Source organism: Peromyscus eremicus, chromosome 8a (assembly GCF_949786415.1).
Source record: "Peromyscus eremicus chromosome 8a, PerEre_H2_v1, whole genome shotgun sequence".
Lineage (NCBI taxonomy): Eukaryota > Metazoa > Chordata > Mammalia > Rodentia > Cricetidae > Peromyscus > Peromyscus eremicus.
In genome coordinates, this window is record NC_081423.1 from 34841677 (window position 1) to 34862737 (window position 21061).

General features: G+C 47.1%; 1 protein-coding gene across 1 annotated transcript; it reads right to left on the reverse strand.

Moving 5' to 3' along the window:
- Window positions 1-16349: 16349 nt before the first annotated feature.
- On the reverse strand, window positions 16350-20412 carry LOC131916019 (trafficking protein particle complex subunit 2-like). Its single transcript, XM_059269323.1, has 2 exons — window positions 20193-20412; window positions 16350-17084 (listed from the first exon to the last, which is right to left on the reverse strand). Exon 2 carries the CDS (start codon window positions 17046-17048, stop codon window positions 16626-16628), a length of 423 nt encoding a protein of 140 aa, XP_059125306.1. The 5' UTR covers window positions 17049-17084; window positions 20193-20412; the 3' UTR covers window positions 16350-16625.
- Between the last annotated feature and the right edge of the window lie 649 nt (window positions 20413-21061).

The window sequence follows — 21061 nt, forward strand, 5'->3', positions numbered from 1 at the left end:
ATGAGCTTAACAAACGCGTTCAAATCCAACAGCACAGAATGGCGGACCATTCTCTGTATGGAATGGGCCTGCTCCACATAGCAAGTTTCAGACTAGCTGGTGCTAGAAGTGAGACCCTGTCTCCAAGAAAGGGAGGGAGGAGAGAGAGAGGAAAGGGGAGCTGGGCATAGGGGACTTGAAGGGACTCCAGCGGGCCGGAGCATGGCAGACATGGCTCTGGCAGGCCTTGCCCTCACCCAATTCCCTCTGCCTTGCTAGAAACAGTTAGATGACATTCCTGAAGCTAGCTTCCAAGGTCTAGTCCCTTATTTGGCCACTTCCTCCTCCTGAGGCTGACTACCAAGGTCCAGCTATCAAAGCATTGAAGTCCAGCAATCAGAAGCCCCCTTTGGCTCACCTAATTAACATATCTGACCAAAACTAACCAACCCATCCAAACACAGGTTTCCCCTTTACTCTTTTTTTTTTTTTTTTTTTTTTTTTTTTTTGGTTTTTCGAGACAGGGTTTCTCTGTGTAGTTTTTGGTGCCTTTCCTGGAACTTGCTTTGGAGACCAGGCTGGCCTCGAACTCACAGACATCCGCCTGTCTCTGCCTCCCAAGTGCTGGGATTAAAGGCGTGCGCCGCCGCCGCCACCGCCGCCGCCGCCGCCGCTGCCGCCACCACCACCCGGCCCCCTTTACTCTTATAAACTAACCTTTGCCTATTGGCCACATCTGTCTCCTCTCTGTCCAGAGGCAGTCCTTTGTCCCTCTGGGACACATACCCCTTCCCTCTCCCTTGTCCCCTTCCCCTTCCCCCTCATCCTCTGTCTCTCGTCTTTGTCTCCTATTCCCAGCCCTCTGTCCCTCTGGGGCAAATAAATTTGCTTTGTGCCGAGAACTTGGTCTCGGAGTGTCTTGTGCTGACTTCAAGGTTCCTTTCAGGACTGAGACAGGAGAATGGCGATTTTAAGGCCAGTCTGGGCTACATAATGAGCCTTTATCTCAGAAGCAGACAGGGCTGAAGCGATGGCTCAGCAGTTAAGAGCACTTCTCCTCCAGAGCACCAAGTCCAGTTCCTAGGGTTCCTAGAACACACCTCAGGCTAAACCACCTGTAACTCCAGCTCCAGGGGCATCAGATGCCTCGGACCCTCTCAGGTGCCTGTGCTTACATTCTGCAGACCAGGCTGGCCTCGAACTCATGGAGGCCAGCCTGCTCTACAGAGCAAGTTCCAGGACAGCCAGAGCTAGGAAGAGAAACCTTGTCTTGAAAAACCAAAATTATTAATAATAATGATAATAGGCCAGGCCGGTGGTGCATAACTTCAACACCAGTACTTGAGAGGCAGAGGCAGGGGGATCTCTGTGAGTTTAAGGCCATTCTGGCCTGTGAGTTCTAGGCCATCCAGGGTTACATAGAAAGAGCCTGTCTCAAAAAAATTTTTCAATGAATAAAAAATAATAGGATATAAAGGGATGGAGAGATGGCTCAGTGGTTAAGATCACATACTGCTCTGCCAGAGGACCTGAGTTCAATTCCCAGCACCTCCATGAGCTTCACAACCACCAGTAACTCCAGTTCCAAGGGCATCTGACGCCTCTGGCCACTGCGGGCATTTGTGGGCATGTAATCCACCCCCCCACAGACACACATATAATTAAAAGTAACAAAATAAACAAACGAAACTTGAACCTAGTTAAGCTTTCTTCTCTGCTTAGGACTTTCTGGTTGGTTTCTATGGTTTCCCTCTTGTCAGCCAGGGTGGACTCCAGTGGGAGCTGATCTCATTACTTACCACAACCCACCCCAGGGCCTTTGTACCTGCTGTCTTTATGGGTCGTTAACTCGGGTCTCTTTTTCCAGAGGACATTTAGCATCATGAAGCTTATTGGGAAGCAGTGCTTCCAACCATTTTAGCTTCAAAGCTGACAGAAAATGTCCCTCATTTGATATTTTGAGGCCACATTAAAAACTATTTAGAAATGCCATGCCATCCCAGGGAATTGAATGCCTGGGATTATGCAGTGGTGCGCTGTAGTGTGTGTGTGTGTGTGTGTGTGTGTGTGTGTGTGTGTGTGTGTGTGTGTGTGATGTATATATTTTTTGAGGCAGAGTCTTTTTTATTTGTTTGTTTGTTTTTGTTGGTTTTTTTTTTGTTTTTTTGAGACAAGTTTTCTCTGTGTAGCTTTGCACCTTTCCTGGAACTCACTCTGTAGCCTAGGCTGGCCTCGAACTCACAGAGATCCACCTGGCTCTGCCTCCCAAGTGCTGGAATTAAAACCACCACTGCCCAGCAAGGCAGAGTCTTGTACAGCCCAAGCTGGCCTTGAACTCACAGACTGACCTTGAATTCCTAGTCCTCCTGCTTCCATCTTTCTCTTTGTTTTTTCAATACAGGGTTTCTCTGTGTAGCCCAGGCTGTCCTGGAACTCGATCTGTAGACCAGGCTGGCCTCAGAACTCACAGAGATCCTCCTGCCTCTGCCTCCTGAGTGCTGGGAATAAAGGTGCACACCACCACCGCCCAGTTCGCCTTCTTCTCTTAGGTGCTGGGATTGCGAGTGTTCAATACCACATTAGGGGATCAAACCTAGCACTTGGCACTCTATCAGCTGAGCTACATCCTCTGCCCTTTTTTTTTTTTTTTTTTTTTTTTTTCAAGACAGGGTTTCTCTGTGTAGTCCTGGCTGTCCTGGAACTTGCTCTATAGACCAGGCTGGCCTCAAACTCAGAGATCCACCTGCCTCTGTCTCCTGAGTGCTGGGATTAAAGTGTGCACTACCATGTTATTTTTGACAGAGTCCCACTTAATATCTGAAGTTAATCAGTGCCTTTATCCCTTAGCAGAACTGTAGAGGCATCTTCACCCACCCTCTCTTCTGGTTTCCATGCTAATGTTTTGTTGGCTTGTTTTTGAGGTAGTTTAAGTTCCTGAGGCTGGTCTAGAACTCTAGATCCTTGCTGCAGCCTCGGGGGCATTTGGGATTACGATAGGCGTGGACCATCCATCCTCCACTCTCTACTCCACAAATACAGTTTTCCTTTTGGAAGTCCATCTTCAGCAAAGTTGACTCACATACCTGTTGCTGTTCTTCATTCCCTCCCACATCCATGATTCACCTTCGTGGTTTTCCTTTTCTCTCTCTTTAGAATTTTCTTAAACACATGAGGATCTCCTACGTGGCATCTTCTTGTCATTTTGGGTGTCTGGGTTTTAGCATCTAGATGCAGATTTTCTGAGTGCACAATTCCAGACTGATAACAATCGTCTCAGCACACTGAAGCTTTGCTCGGCTGTTTGCTGGCTCCCATTTTTGCTGTGAGGCGTTAGACACGGTGCAATTCTATGAATCAGTTGTGTGTGTGTGTGTGTGTGTGTGTGTGTGTGTGTGTGTGTGTGTGTATTCAGGTGTCGATGGAGGCCAGAAGGCGGCACTCACTGGATTCCCTGGTGCTGGAGTTGCAGGCAGTTGTAAGCTACCCAGTTTGGGTGCTGGGAACCCAACCTTGTCCTCTGCAGGAATGACAAGCCCTCTTGACCACGGAGCCATCCCATCTCTTTCAGAGCCAGGGAGGTTTTATGTGGCTCATTAAGCATCTCCACCATCTCCTTGGCTTGAACAACAAAGGTTGGTGTCTTCCTTTGTGGGGCAGCTGGTGACACACCAGGCTCCTGGTGGAGAGAGAGAACAGTGGCAAAATCCGTTGGCAGTTCTGGAAGCTTCTGGCGGCAGACATCACTTAGCCTCACATATCATTATCCTAAGCCAGGTTGCAGCAGGGTGGGGTCAGGTTTTGCAGATCTAAGCTGTGCGCATGGTCATTGCCAACAAGGAGCTGGCAGCAGTCATTCAGTCCGTGACACTGTGTCTCCTCTGAAGATCCCTGTATCATTTTCAGCGTCCACAGGAAAATTCTAACCACACTAGTTTTTCTCAGGCCAGTGTGGTAAGATAGTCAAGGTGGGTTGTTTACTCATGCCGTAAAGCTGAAAGAGCTAGGAAGGAAGCTGAGATTCCCCAGATATTAGTAATTATAGTGGGCGGCTACCACCCCTAAGCTTGGGAGGATGAAAGGGTTCAGGAAGTAGGGCTAACAGGATGGAGGACTCAGAGGAGGACCCCAGCTACAGATGGTCGGTAGGAGGGCCCAATCAGCTGTGGCTTTTCCTCATAGGGCAGTGTTGACAGAAGCCAGGGGTGGGAAGTAAAGGCTGCCGGAAGCAGGGACAGGAAGAACTACCTTCCCTCCTTCAGCCTCCCCCCCCCCCCCAACCCAGTGCCTCTGGTTTACAGAACCCAGCAGGAAGTCAGTTTGCCGGACTCAAATCTGGGGATCTCACTGGGCAGAGCTCACTGCGGCCTCACTGGGTGGACTGTAGACCGGTGGACTGGGACCTTCTACAGCAAAGCCTGGCGTCTTCATGAGTTATTTCCCTCCGCCAGCTTCCATGGCTTTTCTTCTTCTTTGATTTGTTTTATGACTTTAAACAAAACTCTGTGTGTGTGTGTGTGTGTGTGTGTGTGTGTGTGTGTGTGTGTACTCTCACTTGTGGGCACCATTGATGTACATGTGCAGACTTATGGAGAGTCAGTTTTTTTGGTGAGTTGGTTTGGTTTGGTTTGGGTTATGGTTTTTCGAGAGAGGGTTTCTCTCTGTGTAGCCCTGGCTGTTCTGGAATTTGCTCTGTAGACCAGACTGGCCTCGAACTCAGGGATCTGCCTGCCTCTGCCTACTGAGTGCTAGGATTAAAGGTGTGTACCACCACCGCCTGCCATGTTATTTATTTTTGACACCGAGTTTCACTATTTAGCCCCAAATGGCCTAGAACTCGCTCTATAGACCAGGCTAACCTCAAACTCAGAGATCTACCTGCCTCTTTCTCCCAAGTGCTGGGATTAAAGGCATGCACCACCACCGCCCGGCCATACTTTGCTTTTTAAAAAAGTTTTTTTTTTTTTTTTAAATTATGTGTATATGCCTGTGTCTGTGTGAGGATGCATGCATTTGTGTGCAGATGCTGGAAGAGCCCAGAAGAGGACATTGGATTTCCTGGAGCAGGAGTTAATGGCTGTGAGTTGCCAGATGTGGGTGCTAGGAAACAAACTCTGGTCCTTTGCAGAGCAGTACACGCTCTTAACCGATGAGCCATCCCTCCAACCCCACAACTGGCTTTTTAACATAAGTGCTAGGTATCCAAACTCCAGTCTTCATACTTCACAGTGGTACTTTATCAGTTGTCTCCTTAGCCTGTGAGCTGGTTGTGGCGGTACAAGCTTATGTCCCCATCCCTCAGGAGGTAGAAACAGGAGGATCCAGACTTCTTGGCCAACATGGGGTACGTGGTAAGAAATTATCTCCAAAAAAGAACTAAAACGTGCTATGCAAAATTATTTGTAGAGATAATTTGAAATGGAGTGAAAAGTAATGGTCTTTACTTTTTTTCTCTTTTTCACACATGCTGGGCAAGCTGTGATACTAAGTATCCCCAGCTGGCTCGCTCTTAACTAGATTCATTAGTGCATGTTTTGTCTTCGTGTCTCTGTACCAGGGCACACCTGGTGCCCTCAGAGGCCAGAGGAGGATGTTGGCTCTCCTGGAACTGGAGTTACAGACCACTGTGAGCCGTGATGTGAGTGCTGGGTACCAAACCCGGGCCTCTGCAAGAGCAATGGTGCTCTAACCGTTGAGCAATCTCTCTGCTGTGCCTTCTCTTAAAAAACTAAATGTGTGTGTGTGTGTGTGTGTGTGTGTGTGAATGTGTGTGCTCACACTCAGATGTATGCCCATGAAGAAGGCAGAGGTGACTATTGGTGACCCCCTCAATCAATCTCTGCCTTATTCTTTGAGACAGGGTCTCTCACTAAGCCTGGAGCTTTCCAATGGCGATGGGGGCTCACCCCTCACCCCTACCTACCACCATGCTTGGCTTCTTTGTCCTTCTCTTTCTTAGCAGAGCACCTGTAGATTTATGAAACAAAAATGAGAAATAACTTCCCAGAATGGGAGGGCCTCCTGGGGAGGAATGGCTATACCTGACTGCCGATTGTCTTATATTTATTTATTTATGTATTCACTTATTTTACAGGACTGTTACCAACTGAGCCATCTTCCCAGGCCCCCCCCCCATATGCCCCCCCCTGTGCCCCCCCAACCCCCGCTTTTTTTTTTTTTTTTTTTTTTTTTTTTTTTTAGATAAGGCATTGCTATGTAGCCCTGTTTGACCTGGAACTTTCTGTCTAGGCCAGGCTGGCCCCAAACCTGCGACCATCCTCCTGCTCCTGACTTGTGGGTAGTGGAATTACACTTCTGAACCAACATAGATGGCCAGCCCTCTTTTTTAACTTTTCTTTTTGAGGCAAGCTCTTACCCAGGCTGGCCTTGAACTTTCCACCCTGCTGCCTCTGCTCACATTAAAAGTATTCTCCACTAGCCGGGCAGTGGTGGCACATGCCCTTAATCCCAGCACTTGGGAGGCAGAGGCAGGCGGGTCTTTGAGCCTGAGGCCAGCCTGGTCTACAGAGTGAGTAAGTTTTCTCCACTAGGCCTGACTCCAAAGAAAACCTTCTGTTGCTTTCTCCAAGCTTCTGCAGGCTTAACAGAGAGATGATCTTAATTCATGCTCAGGGGCTTGCTGTGGGCCAGGCTGCCTGAATGACTCAGCGCCGTTTTCACCACCAGGGAAGGGGAAGGGCTGTTATTCAGTTCTCTTACACTCCTGGACTTCGGGCTTCCACAGTCAGGGGGGTGTGGGATAGTTTAGCCCAGTTTTTTCTGCAGCCAAGCAAAACCACCAAAAGTGAACTTGGCCTCTTTGTCAATTCTCTCCAGTTGACAAATGCTTCCCGGGCACCTGCCTCAGGATCTCTCTCTCAGTTCTTTTTTTTTTTTTTTTTTTTTTTTTTTGGTTTTTCGAGACAGGGTTTCTCTGTGTAGCTTTGCGCCTTTCCTGGGACTCACTTGGTAGCCCAGGCTGACCTTGAACTCACAGAGATCCGCCTGGCTCTGCCTCCCGAGTGCTGGGATTAAAGGCGTGCGCCACCACCGCCCAGCCTTTAACTTTTATGTGCATTGGTGTGAAGGTGTCAGATCTCCTGGAACTGGAGTTACAGACGGTTGTGAGCTGCCATGTGGGTATAGAAATTGAACCTGGGTCCTCTGGAAGAACAGCCAGTGCTTCTAACCCCTGAGCCATCTCTCCAGCCCCATCTCTCTCTTTGTCTCTCAGGCTGGCCTCAAATTTGATATGCAGCTGAGAACGACCTTGAACATCTGAATCTCCGGCTTCAGACTCCCAAGTCCTGAAATTGTAAGGTTGTGCCACCATGCCCAGTTTTGTGTAGTGCTGGGAATTGAACCCAGGGCTTCATGCACGCTAGGCAAATACTCCACCACTGGACCACTGCCATCACATCTTCAGCCTTCCTTGCCCTTCTTTTTGCCCTCCCCGCTTCATTTCTCTTCGGCAGCCCAGCTTTGTCATCACCTGCCTTGGCCTCCCAAGCACGGAGGTTAGGGGCATGTACCATCACGTCTTGCTTGGAATTTAAAAAGAAGAACCTTAACACTGTCATTCTCATGAAGCACAGTTATTCGGAAGCAGCTGGCAAACAGTAGTTGTATACTCCAGGGACCTGCTGCTTCCCTTCCCAGGAGTTCAAGTCAGCCCATGTAGGTGTAAACCTGAAAGTTACTATTTCATTGGTGATCACGTGAGACCAGGATTGTAAACACATTTCTAACCTATGAAAACAACAACAACAAAAACCTTTTCCACCAAGTATTACATATAGACATCTTATTAATTCTTTTTGAGTTTTATTTTTCCATTATTTTTCATTTTATGTGTTTGGGTGTTTTATCTGCATGAGTGTCTGTGTACCCACACGTGTGCGGTGTCTGCAGAGGCCAGGAGAAGGCAGAGGCTCCCCTGGGACTGGAGTTACAGGGCAGGAGACATGGCTCATTGGCTGAGAGCATTGGCTGCTCTTCCAAGGACACGAGGTTCAGTTCCTGGAACTCAAATAGCAGCTCACAACCACCTGTGATTCCAGTCCCAGTGCCTCCAACACCCTCTTGATATCAGTGGGATCCTGCGTATTATGGTGTATAGAAACTCAAGTAAGCATGCACACACACACACACACACACACACACACACACACACACACACACACAAATAAAAAATAAAAACTTAAATAACAGCTAGGCGTGGTGGAGCACATCTTTAATCCCAGCACTTGGAGGCAGAGACAGGTGAATCTATGTGAGTTTGGGGCCAGCCTGGTCTACAGAATGAGTTCTAGGACAGCCAGGGCAGTTACAGAGGATCAGGAGTTCAAGGCTAGCCTGGACTACATGAGACCATGTCTCGAAGATGAAAAGAGCAGGACAACAAGTTGTATATTGTCTTTTATAATTCTTTTAAAGATTTCTTTCTTCTGTATTTTTCTCGAGACAGGGTTTCTCTGTGTAGTCTCAGAGATCTCACTGCGTAGCCCCCGGAAGGCCTAGAACTCGGGTATATATATATGTAAAAACTAGAAGGCTACATTTGAGATCCACTTACCTCTGCTTCCCCAGTGTTATGATTAAAGTTGTGCACCACCACATTCAGTGAAGTCCCTGTTTGGCATCATGCTTTCCTGCAATCAAGAACCATGTGAATAACACCATGTTCTGCTGCCAACTCAGTGTGTAGCCTGGTCCCTCTGCTCTGCTTGAGCAGGATGCCTTGGAGGCTCTCTAGGATAACGCTCTCTTTTCAAATGACTCTTCACTGTTACATTCTAGAGCTGTCCATGGGTGAGGTCCTGCCCTCAAGGCACCTTTAGCTTTTAGCTCAAATGCAAATTTGAGGCTTCTCCTTAATTGTGCTAATTTTTTAATAACTACAGCACCCATCTTGTCCACCCTGCCTCCAGCTTTAACAGTCTCCTTTCCTTACCCAAGTACATTTTCACATCTTTCTGCCCTTCTCTCTGAATTCTCATTATAAACTATCACTAAACTATGAGCAGTAACTATACCACAACCAGAATGTTATGCTGTGTTGAAATTTCCTTTGCCAAGCAAATTAGTCCATTACTGTGTGTGTATGTGTAATGTGTGTGTATGCTGTGTATGAACACACGTGTGTAGATGCCTGCCTGTGCATGTGTGGAGGCAGGAGGAGAGTGTGGGTGTCCTCCTCTACCTCTCTCAGCTTTATTCTTTTGAGGTAGGGTCTCTCTGGCACTCCGGAGCTCATGTTTCTTGGCTAGGCTGGCAGCCAGTGAGGCCCAAAGATCCTTTTCTATTCCCCTTGCTAAGTGTTGGAGTTAGGCTTGCCAAGTGCTGGAGTTAGGCTTCTATGGGACTATCTACGGCTTGATATGTGAGTACTGAGATCGAACCTCCAGCCCTCATGCTTAAGCAGGAAGCATTTTTAAAAATAATTTATTTTTTATTTTATTTGCATTGGTGTTTTGCCTGCATGTATGTCTGTGTGAGGGTGTTAGACTTGGAGTTACAGACAGTTGTTAGCTGCATGTGGGTGCTGGGAATTGAACCCAGGTCCTCTAGAAGAGCAGTCGATGCTCTTAACCGCTGAGCCATCTCTCCAGTCAGCAGCAAGCATTCATAGAACCACTGAGCCATCTCTCCAGCCCCATAGTCCATTACTCTTGAAATCAACTTCATTGAAATTTTTAGGAGACAGGCAGGACACAGTCAGAATCTTTGCCAGAATGGAACATAAATGACCTTTAGTCTAGTTCTGGGTAGAATCCTTGTTACCCTCTGAAACCTCATGAGTATAATCTTGTCTGCCCAAGTTCCTAGAAGCGTTCTGTTCCAAGAAGAGTCCATGAAGCTCTACCTTATGTGTTCTAGGTTCTCCAGCCTGCAGATCTGAAGTGTTCTACATTCTTCCCACAAACCAGCGCCGAAGACCTAAGAACCACACAGTCAGGCTCATCACAGCAGGACTCCACCCTGTACAGTTTTTGTTTGTTTGTTTTTCAGATGGGGTTTCTCTGTGTTGCCCTGCCTGTGTTGGAACTTGCTCTGTTGACCAGGCTGGTCTTGAACTTAAAGATTCGCCTGCCTCTGCCTCACTCGGCTGGGATTACAGGCGTGCGCCACCACTGCCCAACCATGGGTACTTTTCTTATTGCTGTGACCAAATATCTAATAAGCAACAGCTGAAGGAGAAGGAATGTATCAGGACTCATGGTTTGAGAGGGAACAGGCCATTGCAGGGAAAGCATGGTGTGCAGGATGGGGAAGCATGAGACTGGGACTCTGTCCATTGCATGGAGCTGGGCTAGGAAGTAGAGAGATTGGGGATACAGCAAAGTTGGGCTATAAATCTTTAAGCTTCCACCCAGAAAGCAGAGCCAGGTGGATCTTGTGAGTTTGAGGCCAGCCTGGTATACAAAGCGAGATCCAGGACAGGCACCAAAACAACACAGAGAAACTCTGTCTCGGGAAAACAACAACAAAAATCTTTAAGCTTCCTTCCCTTCCATTTCCCTCAGTCAGGCCCTATCTCCTAAAGGCTCCCCAAACCGAGCCCTCAAAACAGTGACCCCCCCAGCTAGGGCCCAAGTGTTCAAACATGAACCTGTGGGGAATGTTTCACATGCAAACCTCAAACAAAAACAAAAACAAACCTGGCAGTTCTGCATTTTGCCTGGTGTGGTAGTTTGGCTAAGGATGGCCACAATAGGTCCATATTTTAAAATACTTGTTCCTCAACTGGCGGAACTGTTTGGGAAGGATTGGAAGGTATGGCCTTGTGGAGGGAGGCTGGGGACAAGCTTTGACATTTCAAGAGAGTCTTGCCATTCCCATTGTGCCTTTCTCTCTCTCTCTCTCTCTCTCTCTCTCTCTCTCTCTCTCTCTCTCTCTCTCTCTCTCTCTCTCTCGCTTGTGGATCAAGACGTGAGCTCTCAGCTGTTGCTCCAATCACACATCACCATGCCTTTAAAGATACCTGACAACTTAACCCACCCCCTACGTCTCCTTCTTTTGCCCTACTCTTGTCTCTTGTCTGTTTGAACAACTGCAACACTTTCCAGGTGTCTGGCCGCTCCCAGGTTGGTCCATCCCAGGTAGCTTTCTTCACTGTCCACCAGCGATCATCAGTCAGCCCAATGCCCAGCTCTGATCTGGCCACCTTAAAGCTGCCTCTGTGGGTTTTTCATTTGCTTTGTTTTTGAGATAGGGTCTCTGTATAGCCTTGGCTATCCTGGAACTCACTATATAGATGAAGCTGGCCTTGAACTACAGAGATCCTTCTGCCTCTGCCTCCTGAGCTCTGAGATTAAAGGTGGGGACGGGTTTTTAACTGGTTGGACTCAGATTCCCTAGATAGACCTTTCTCATTCAGGTGATAGCTCCCCTCCATCACTTTCTCATTATTTTACTCTTCTCACCCTCCTCTCCAGGGTCAGGGGTTACTGGATAGCTCCTGGACGCATCCCTGGCTCTGCAGCAGCTGGCCGCACTGATTTCTCTACCCATGGATTAGTCAGTTTCCTGTTCTTATGACCAAACACCCGAGAGAATCAACTTAGAAGGAGAAGAGGTTTATTCCGGGTCGGTCCTGGTTTCTGAGGCTTCGCTCTGTGGTGTGTGGTTCTGTTGCTTTGGACCTGTGGTGATATGGAACATGAAAGTGGGGAGTTCTGGGAAAACAAAAGTATTCATCTCCTGGTAGCTGGGAAACAGGGTGAGAGAAGGGTCTGGGGACACAATGAGACAGAAACAGTGGACCCATCTCTCCTGTGGAACTCGGTTCTATTCAGATCTGTTAAAATTGGGCTGGTGGGAGCCCAATTTTACTGGGTTTAAGGTGCTCACTGCTAAGCCTGACAACATGAGTTCCATCCCTGGACTCACATGATGGAAAGAGAGAACAGCTGTAATTCCAGTTACAGTTGATTCCCTCCAAGGGCACTGCACACAGACGGTCCATAGACACACATTCAGGCAAAACACTCATGTAAATAAAATTAAACAAAATCTCCAAAAAAAATTAAATTACTACTGCAAATAATAATAGTAAAAGAAATTAAAATGAAGAAAGAGAAAAAATGTCTACATCATATCAGGCTGGGTGTGGTAGCACGCACCTGTAATCCCAGTACAGGATGAGGCAGGAGAATTTTAAGTTCCAGGCCAGATCACCTAGAAAACAAATGAAACTTACTGGGTGGTAAAGGGCTTGCCTGACATGTAGGAAGCCCAGTTCAATACAAAAAGTCAACACAGAAACAAGGGAAAAGGTTGAAGGCCTCTGAAAAGGTGAGTGAAGGGTTTCTCCTTCCTTCCTTCCTTCCTTCCTTCCTTCCTTCCTTCCTTCCTTCCTTCCTTCCTTCTGCATCTTGACAGACTTTCACACAGCTCCAGGGCCACCTAGCTCCAGGTTCTGCACCTGCTCCCATTTCCCTTAGAACTCAGCTCAGGTTATCACTGGAGCATCAGTTCCTAGAGGTCATTTGATACACCTCTTCCCCCTCTAGAGGGAAATGGATGTTAGACTCCTGGCCCCAGGGCCCAGTTAGAGCCCAGGCCTTGAGCCCCTTCAGCTAGGAACCAGAGACCTTTTTGTTAGAACTCAACAATCCTGTTCTGGAGATTCTTCTTCAAAGAAGTCAGAGGCCATATTGTTATAATTGTCCATTCTTTTATCAGTTACCATTGGCACCTCCCCATTCCACTCCAACCCGGCCCCCCATTTGAGATAGGGTTTCATGTATACCAGGTTGTCCTTACACTCTCTATGTAGTTGAGGATGGCCTTGAACTTTTGACACCTCCCCAGCCTTCATTTCCCAAGTGCTAGGATTACAGGCTGGTGCTACCACACCTAGTCTATTGGATAGGAAGCCCAGGCTTTGATGAATGCTAGGTAAGCACTCTTCCAATTGAACTATACTCTCTCGCCCTGTTGTTAACCTCTTGGTGTGTCTAATTTATAAGTTACATTATCCCAGCTATATATGGACAAGATAAAAGAAAAAAAAAGGTCTGTGTGTCGCTTGGTACTATTAAGTACTGTCAGTGTTTTCGGGAACCCGCTGGGGAAGCTGAGCATGTTCGTGACTGACACCCCACCACTGAACAGGGGGTTATAAAGCAAGAACCCTTTGTAAGGCCAAAGCACGATGGCTTGTTGAGTAAGGGTGGCTGCTGCTATCATCTGACGACGACCTGAGTTTGATCCCAGGGACCCACAGAGTCGGAGGCGAGAACCAACTCCTGCACGTTGGTTCCTGACCTCCATGTTTACTGGTGGTACATATACAACGTAAATAAATGTAAATTTCCAAAAAGGTGGGTGGTGCCTGAGGAACCCTCTGGCCTCTACACACATATGACCATGCATGCACAAACTCAGTGGGGAATTAAGAAGGAATCCACTAGGAGCAGGAGTTCGAACACAGTCCCCACAGACAAGGGGAGGTAGATAATATACCTTTGAATCCACTACTTTTGTTTTCCTCACGGTGCTGGGAATCTAACCCAGAACCTTGTGCCTTCCAGGCAAGCTCTCTACCGCAGGAGGTGAGAGCTCCAGGTCCCAGCAGGACATTTTCTAAAGCGCAGAGAACAACCTGCAAAGCCAGAGCTTTGCTTCGAAGCCCTGTGGTAGACATGCTGGGGTGGTCAATTTCTCGAGTGATTATAGGCATGCTGTAGGAAACATGCACTTTCATGATTTTAAAGAACAGTGTTCTTTCCTTAATCTGTCTGGGACGGCGTATGGCCAAGCCAACAATTTAATAAGTAGACACACAGCAAAGAACATGTCAGCATTTGGTGGTGATGACTTGCCAGCCCCCAGGAAGTCTGTTGTGGGTTACTGAGTAGACAGCACCCCCTGCAGGAAAACAATAGTCAGCATGTAGTTTTATTGCCAATGGCAATTTCTTTAACAGCAAACACTGGATGTCCACATCTCCTGCCTCTCAGGTTTTGCTTTTGCCTGTATTTTGTGTCCTACCCTTGAGTCCCATCTCCCCACAGGAGGAGAGTATCTGTGTTCTCTAGGAGGCAGTACCTGTGTTCACAGAGCCCGTGACTCCCCAGTTCCGGGTTGTGTTTTCCACAGCTAAGCAGAGCAAGGTTAGCACCAGAACCCCGCCCTTTCATCTTCCACAGATGTCTCAGCCAGTGAGAGTCCTGACTGCGTTACGTGACAGCAATGACAGGATAGGTCTCAAGATGTGATGACGGTACTATCAGATATGGGAAGAAGCTGCCTCAACTTGACCAAGAGTGGCTGTGTGCGGGCCTGGAGAACACAGTAGCAGGCAGCCGCAGTGTTAGGTTAACTGGATACCTACTTTGACTGCTGTGGTCATCTTGCAAGGCAGGTATGATCCCAGGCTGTGCCTGAAGAGCCGAGACCAGTTCAGTGGTGTGACAGGTGACTCAGTGAGTCAGGAAGGGCCATGGTGGGTGCTCAGGATGGCCTGACTCTGGATCTTGTTTGTTTTTCTTCCTGGTGGATTTTTGGGGTGTGTTTACATAGGCCAAGCTGCCCATAGCTTTCCACTAGGAGAGGCAGAGTGGCGATGGAATCTGCTCAGTTTTTTTCTTGCTTGGGGCCTATCACCGAACCTCAGCTTTGCTTCTGGGAACAAGATTGTGAGCATCTGCCTGGAGTGTCCTGGCAGCCCTCAGGCCACCCTTGGGATGCTCCACACACATCATGCCTCGCAGCCGTTAAGATGACAGCAGGCAAGCACGGGGCTAAACCTAGGCCCGCAAGTGGTTTGTCCATCTCTCCCTCCAGGCCATGAAGACTTCGTCCAGTCCAGGGTCTTGTCAACTTAGCAGCAGAAACTCTCCACCAAGACACCAAATCCTTGTAGAGGTCCTCGAACCTCAGAGTTCTGATGGGCTGTGGCTCACTCAAGTACACTCTATTTTTCTTTCTTTTTGTACTGGGGGGGGGGGGCAGGGAGGGGGACAGCGGGTAAAAACTCTGGTTTCTAGAGTTTCCACTCGGTAGAGTTATGGGGCATCTTAAGGCTTACCTGTGGCTTAGATAGCCCAGGAGTCCTGAAGAGGGTCCCAGATCTGGAACTGAAGTTATAGATGGTAAAGAACCATCATGTAGGTGCTGGAACTCAAACCCAGGTGTCCTCTTACACAGTAGCAAGTGCTCTTAATTCTGAGCCACCCCTGCCCTTTTTTTTTTTAATACTTTTTTTTTTTTTTTTTTTTTTTAGGCAGATCTCATGATGTAGCCCTGACTGGTCTGGAACTCACTAAGTAGACAAGCTGAGATCCACTGGCTTCTGACTCTCAAGTGCTGGGATTAAAGTTGTGTACCACCAAGTCTGGCTTACTTTTCTTTTTCTTTTTTCTTTTTTGGAGACAGGGTCTTTGTACATACCTCTGATTATCCTAGAACTCATTATATAGATCAGCCTGGCTTAGAACTCAGAACTCAGAGATCCGCCTGCCTCTGCCTCCTGAGTGCTGGGATTAAAGGTTTATGCCAGTGTTGGGCTTACTTTTAATTATATATATTTATGGTGTGTCTGCATGTGGGTGTGTGGGCCTAAGTGCAGAGACTAGGGGTCAGAGCAGGGCACTGGATCCAGTGGAGCTGGAGTTACAGATGGTTGTGATCTGCCTGATATGAGTACAGGGAACTGAACTCGGGTTCTCTGGGAGAACAGAACATGTTCTTAACCACAGAGCCATCCCCATGGTCCAGCATTAGTTTTTAAACTTTTCTTTTGTTTCAAGAGAGGATTTCGGGGTTGGGGATTTAGCTCAGTGGTAGAGCGCTTGCCTAGCAAGTGCAAGGCCTTGGGTTCGGTCCTCAGCTCTGGGGAAAAAAAAAAAGACAAAATATCAAGAGAGGACTTCTTTGTATAACTTTGGCTGTCCTAGAACTTGCTCTGTAGACCAGGCTGGCCTCAAACTCACAGAGATCTGCCTGCCTCTGGGATAAAAGGCGTGTGTAACCATGAGCTTTTATATTATAAAATAATGTCACCTCACTGGGCAGAGGTGGTTCACGCCTTTAATCACAGCACTTTAATCCCAGGCAGTGGCAGGTAGATGGATCTCAGTGAGTTCAAGGCCAGCCTGGTCTACAGAGTGAGTTCCAGAACAGCCAAGGCTACAGAGAAACGCTGTCTTGGGGGGAAAAAAAAGATGTTATCTCAGGAAAGGTCCAGAGAGATGGCTTAGTGGTTTGGCACAACCCAGGTTTGATTGCCAACACCCACATGAGTGGCTCATAACCATCAGGAGGTCTAGTTCCAGGGGATCTCATGCCCTCTTCTGGTCTCTTCAGGTAACAGTCATGAAGATGGTGTGTATACGTATGCAGGAAAAACATTCATACACATAAAATAAATCTAAGTTTTTTTTTAATTATCTCAATCAGTAAAGATAGAAGTTTATTCTTAATTTTTGAAATAAAATATTATAAATTACTAATAACTATTTACAAGCAAATGCTAACATTGATAACTAACATGAAAAAAGGAGATTTGTTACATATAAAGGAAATTTTATGATATACAGATAAGTTGAGACATGTAAAGTTTTGCCAGGCTGTTTTCTCAAGTTACTTCCTATGCATACACTCCTGAGCAGACCCCACTGTGATTCTGAAGTTTTCTGCGTTTAGCTTAAAAGATGTTTCTTTCCAAGAAACTGAACTTTTCTTTCAAATGCACTTGACCGAATAGGAGAATTGGGCTCATAGAAGGGATTCATGGCAAACTTGATATACAGATCATAGACATCGGTGAAGAAGTTCTTGATGCCATCTTCTTGCCTCATGTCGTGAAGCATGATGAATCTCATGTGCCCAGCAGTGACGAAAGCTGACACGAACCACTCATTGAATTTGTCCACGGTTTTCAAGTACATGTTGTTGGACAGCCACACGTTTTCATCAACCAGGTCCAGGGCGGCGTGAGCTATGAACTGGTTCAGGTGTCGGTGTTCATCTTTGGGTTCTGCTTTCCCAGCTGGCAAAAACTCCATTTCAAAAACTGGATTATCATGGTGACCAACAATTACAAAGTAGAAACTTCCAGACATTGTCTTCTGTAAATGTACAGCTCCTGTAGTGAGACGCTGGCAACAGAAACACCCAGTCAATACATGAAAAATTTTATTTTATTTTTGTTTTTGAGATAGGCCATGTTACCTTGAAATCTCAATCCTTCTACCTTAGCCTTCTAAGTACAGTACAGGCATTAGCCACCACACCTAGCTATATTTATTAAAATTTCACCCTTCCCCCAATGATTTAATATACCTCTAGCATACATTAAATCTGCATATGCATTTCCTTTATCTTTGGGTTTTTGTACTTTTTATGAAACAAAAGGAAAGCTGCTCATCATCTAGATCATTTCAATAGGTTCAGAAAATAAATTTGACAAAAACCTACCATCTTTCATTGATTAAAAACAGAAAAATAGCCAGGCGGTGGTGGTACACGCCTTTAATCCCAACACTCAGGAACAAGAGGCAGGTAGATCTCTGTGAGTTCGAGGCCAGCCTGGTCTACAGAGTGAGATCCATGACAGCCAGGGCTATACAGTGAAACTCTGTCTCAAAAAACCAAAACAAACAAAAAGACCCAAGAAAAACACAAAGAGAAGGGAATTTCCTTAATCTGAAAAAGTATGCCACCACCACCACCACCACCACTACCAAATCCAAAAGTAAGTTTACAATTAATGGTCACAGACTGCAGGGCCGAGGTAGCTCACCCCTGAAATCCCAGCACTGTAGAGACTGGGGCAGGAAGACTGTCAGGAATTTGAGGCCACCGGGGCTACAGAGTGAGTTTCAGCAAGCCAGGGCTAGAGTCTGAGGTGCTGTCTCTAAAAACAAAACAAAACCAAAAAACTACAAGCTAAAAGCTTTCTTCTTCTTCTTTTTTTTTTTTGTTTTGTTTTGTTTTGTTTTGTTTTGTTTTGTTTTGTTTTGTTTTGTTTTTGAGACAGGGTTTCTCTGTGTAGCTTTTTGTTTTGTTTTGTTTTGTTTTGTTTTGTTTTGTTTTGTTTTTGAGACAGGGTTTCTCTGTGTAGCTTTGCGCCTTTCTTGGATGGAACTCGCTTTGTAGACCAGGCTGGCCTCGAAGCTTTCTTCTTAAAATCAGAAACAAGGCAAGATCAGGCCTCTGCCTTTCGGGCTAAGATAAAGTTTAGGAACTCGGGGAGAGTGCCTCTCTCTGCCACTTCTGTTCAGCACTGTACTGGAGATGTCAGCCAGGGAAATAAAGCTAATGGAAAGAAATAAAAAGCATTCACACTATAAAGTCAAAACTGTCTGAAGTTGATATCATATACATAAAATGCCCTATGGAACCACTTACTGGAAGGTTCAGTAAGGTTACAGGAAACAAGATCAAGACAGAAACAACAGCTGGATTTCTCTAGACTAGCAACTAATCCAGGAGTGACCGAGGAAGAGAACAAGGGACAATCACTTAAGAAAATATTTTCTGGCCAAGAACACTGGCTGCTTTTGCAGAGGGCCTAGGTTTCCAAAGAAAATCCCTGAGGAATTAAAGAATCTGACCATTCTTGAAAAGGTATAAGCAGGGTTGGGGATTTAGCTCAGTGGTAGAGCGCTCGCCTAGCAAGCACAAGGCCCTGGGTTCGATCCTCAGCTCCAAAAAATAAAAAAAAGTTGTAAGTAAATCACGGCAGGGGAGTCCTTTTCTTCAATGGTGTAGCCACTGTTAATTTGTCTATGTTCCAGTAAATAACCTCCTACCTATGTGTATGCAAATAACCCTAATTAAACTCTGTGGGTCTCTTTCTGTGTGACACACACACACACACACACACACACACACACACACACACACACACGAGGCCAGTGTGTAAAGGTACTTGCCATGTATGCTCGGTGACCCAAGTTCAATTCCAGAACTCACATAAAGGTGGAGAAGCCAGGTTTGGCTTGGTAGCACATGTTCTTAATCCCTGAGCTCAGGAGGCAGAGGCAAGAGGATCTCTTGAGTTTGAGCCTTGTTTGTCCACAAAACAAGTTCCAGGACCGCTAAGGCTACATAGAGAAGAACTTGTCTCCAAAAAGAAAAGAGAAATAGAGGCTCAAGGAGAGAACTGACTCCATAAAGTTGTCCTCTGACCTCCACACGTCTACAGGCACTCACACTAATGTATCGTATACAAACACAATAATAGTAATTTAAAAAATGTAAGACATGAAAATAAAAAGGTGAACTTATCGGGAAGAAGGGTTCAATGGGAGTGGGGTGAGAGGGTGTGAAAAGTACCTTATACACACGTCCAAGGAACTTGTCAAGGGATGATAATTTTTAAAAAAAATAGAGTGGAATATCATCAGTGTTTATGGATTAAAGATGGCAATACTCCTACAGATCTACAGACTCGATGTGGCTTCTTTCAAATAGCCATCTAACTAATTTCTGAACTTAACCACACAATTGCGAAAGTAATGACAGAGTGGTACTGGCCTAAGTTACGGCATATCAAAATGACCAATGGGATTCTTATCCATTAAATAAACACGTACATTTGCCATTTGATTTTTTTTTTTTTTTTTTTTTTTGGTTTTTCGAGACAGGGTTTCTCTGTGTAGCTTTGCGCCTCTCCTGGAACTCACTTGGTAGCCCAGGCTGGCCTCGAACTCACAGAGATCCGCCTGGCTCTGCCTCCCGAGTGCTGGGATTAAAGGCGTGCGCCACCACCGCCCGGCTTGCCATTTGATTTTATTATCTATCTTTTTAAAAATTTTTAAAGGTGTTACGTAGTCCAGACTGGCCTCTAACTGTCAGAAGAGGGCTTTGAATTTCTCACCCTTCTGCCTCCCCCTTTCCAGTGCTGGGATTATCCACTATGCCCCTCTTAATTTTTTTTTTTTTTTAACTTTATTTCCGGGGCTGGGGACCAAATCCAAAGCCTCGGTGCTCGCTCGGCAAGAGCTCCACCACTGAGCCACACCCCATCCTAAGGAAAACGAAGCACACACCCACTGAAGTGGTCAAACTGTGTCTTCCCGGCCTCCCCCTGCACACCCTCCCTCTTCCCCTCTCCAGCTCTGGACTTGGCGTTTTGCTACAGGGTCTTGCTGTCCCACAGACTGGCGTAGGACTCGGGGCGACCCTCTCGGGCGCCTACGCGCTGGGATTACAGGCGAGCGCCGCTCCGCCCAGTGTGGGGCTCCGGCGACTACAAATACCTCACATAAGCCGACTTCCTCTAGTTCAGGAGTGGTGGTGCCGGCGCCGGTGGGGCAGGGGTCCAGCGCCCATGACCCAACCTTAACGTCACCTCACAGGCTAGCTCCGCCCATCGAAGCGGTGAGGCGGCCGACTGAGCATGCGTACACGTTCGCGCCTATCAAGGAGCGCCTGGACGGCCCGCCCCGGCTGCCATCTTGACTCAGAGAGTGACGGGAGACTGCGCATGCTCGCGAAAGCGCCAAGTGCACGGTTTCCCCCGGCCTGGCTCTGGCCGCCATCTTGGATCAAGGCGACTCGGACGACTGGGCATGCGCCCATGTGCCGCGCGCTGGGATTTGGCCGCCATTTTGGGTCTGGGCATGGTAGGACGTCGGGTGTTGGCGGACCTTGTCGGGCTCTTACAGCTCTGCCTTGCCTTCACCGCATGAATACTTGCCGCTGTTGTCACTGATGTTCACTCGGAGGTCTAGAGAACCGGCACGTGGCGTGAGAGGTGGAAGAAACATGCCAAGTGAGGCGTAGTTTGAGACGACGTCGGTGCCAGAAAGCAAAATGGAGGTTGTAGCGCCAGGCGCCTGTGTCCAGTCTGCGGGCCTTATTCGTGGGCGGAAATGCGTAATAGGAGGAGGATGGTTTAGGGAGCAATTCAGCTGGGGTTTGTTTGGTGTTGATTTTTATCACGCACTCTGCTTTTTCAAGTGTACGCCTGGTTTCTTCAGTTTTTCCTTATGTACTTACTACAAATGAGACTTTCCTGGTGACGGCATTCTGTATCCCTTTATCCCCTAAACAGACACTCAGAAGCTGCTTTTGCTAAAAAGCATTGACTTCTCTCTGGGGCCCTAGGGTGACAAAGATGAAGTTT

Coding starts and splice junctions, on each gene's coding strand:
- LOC131916019 (XM_059269323.1), bottom strand. CDS start 17,048: ATGTCTGGAAGTTTCTACTTTGTAATTGTTGGTCACCATGATAATCCA.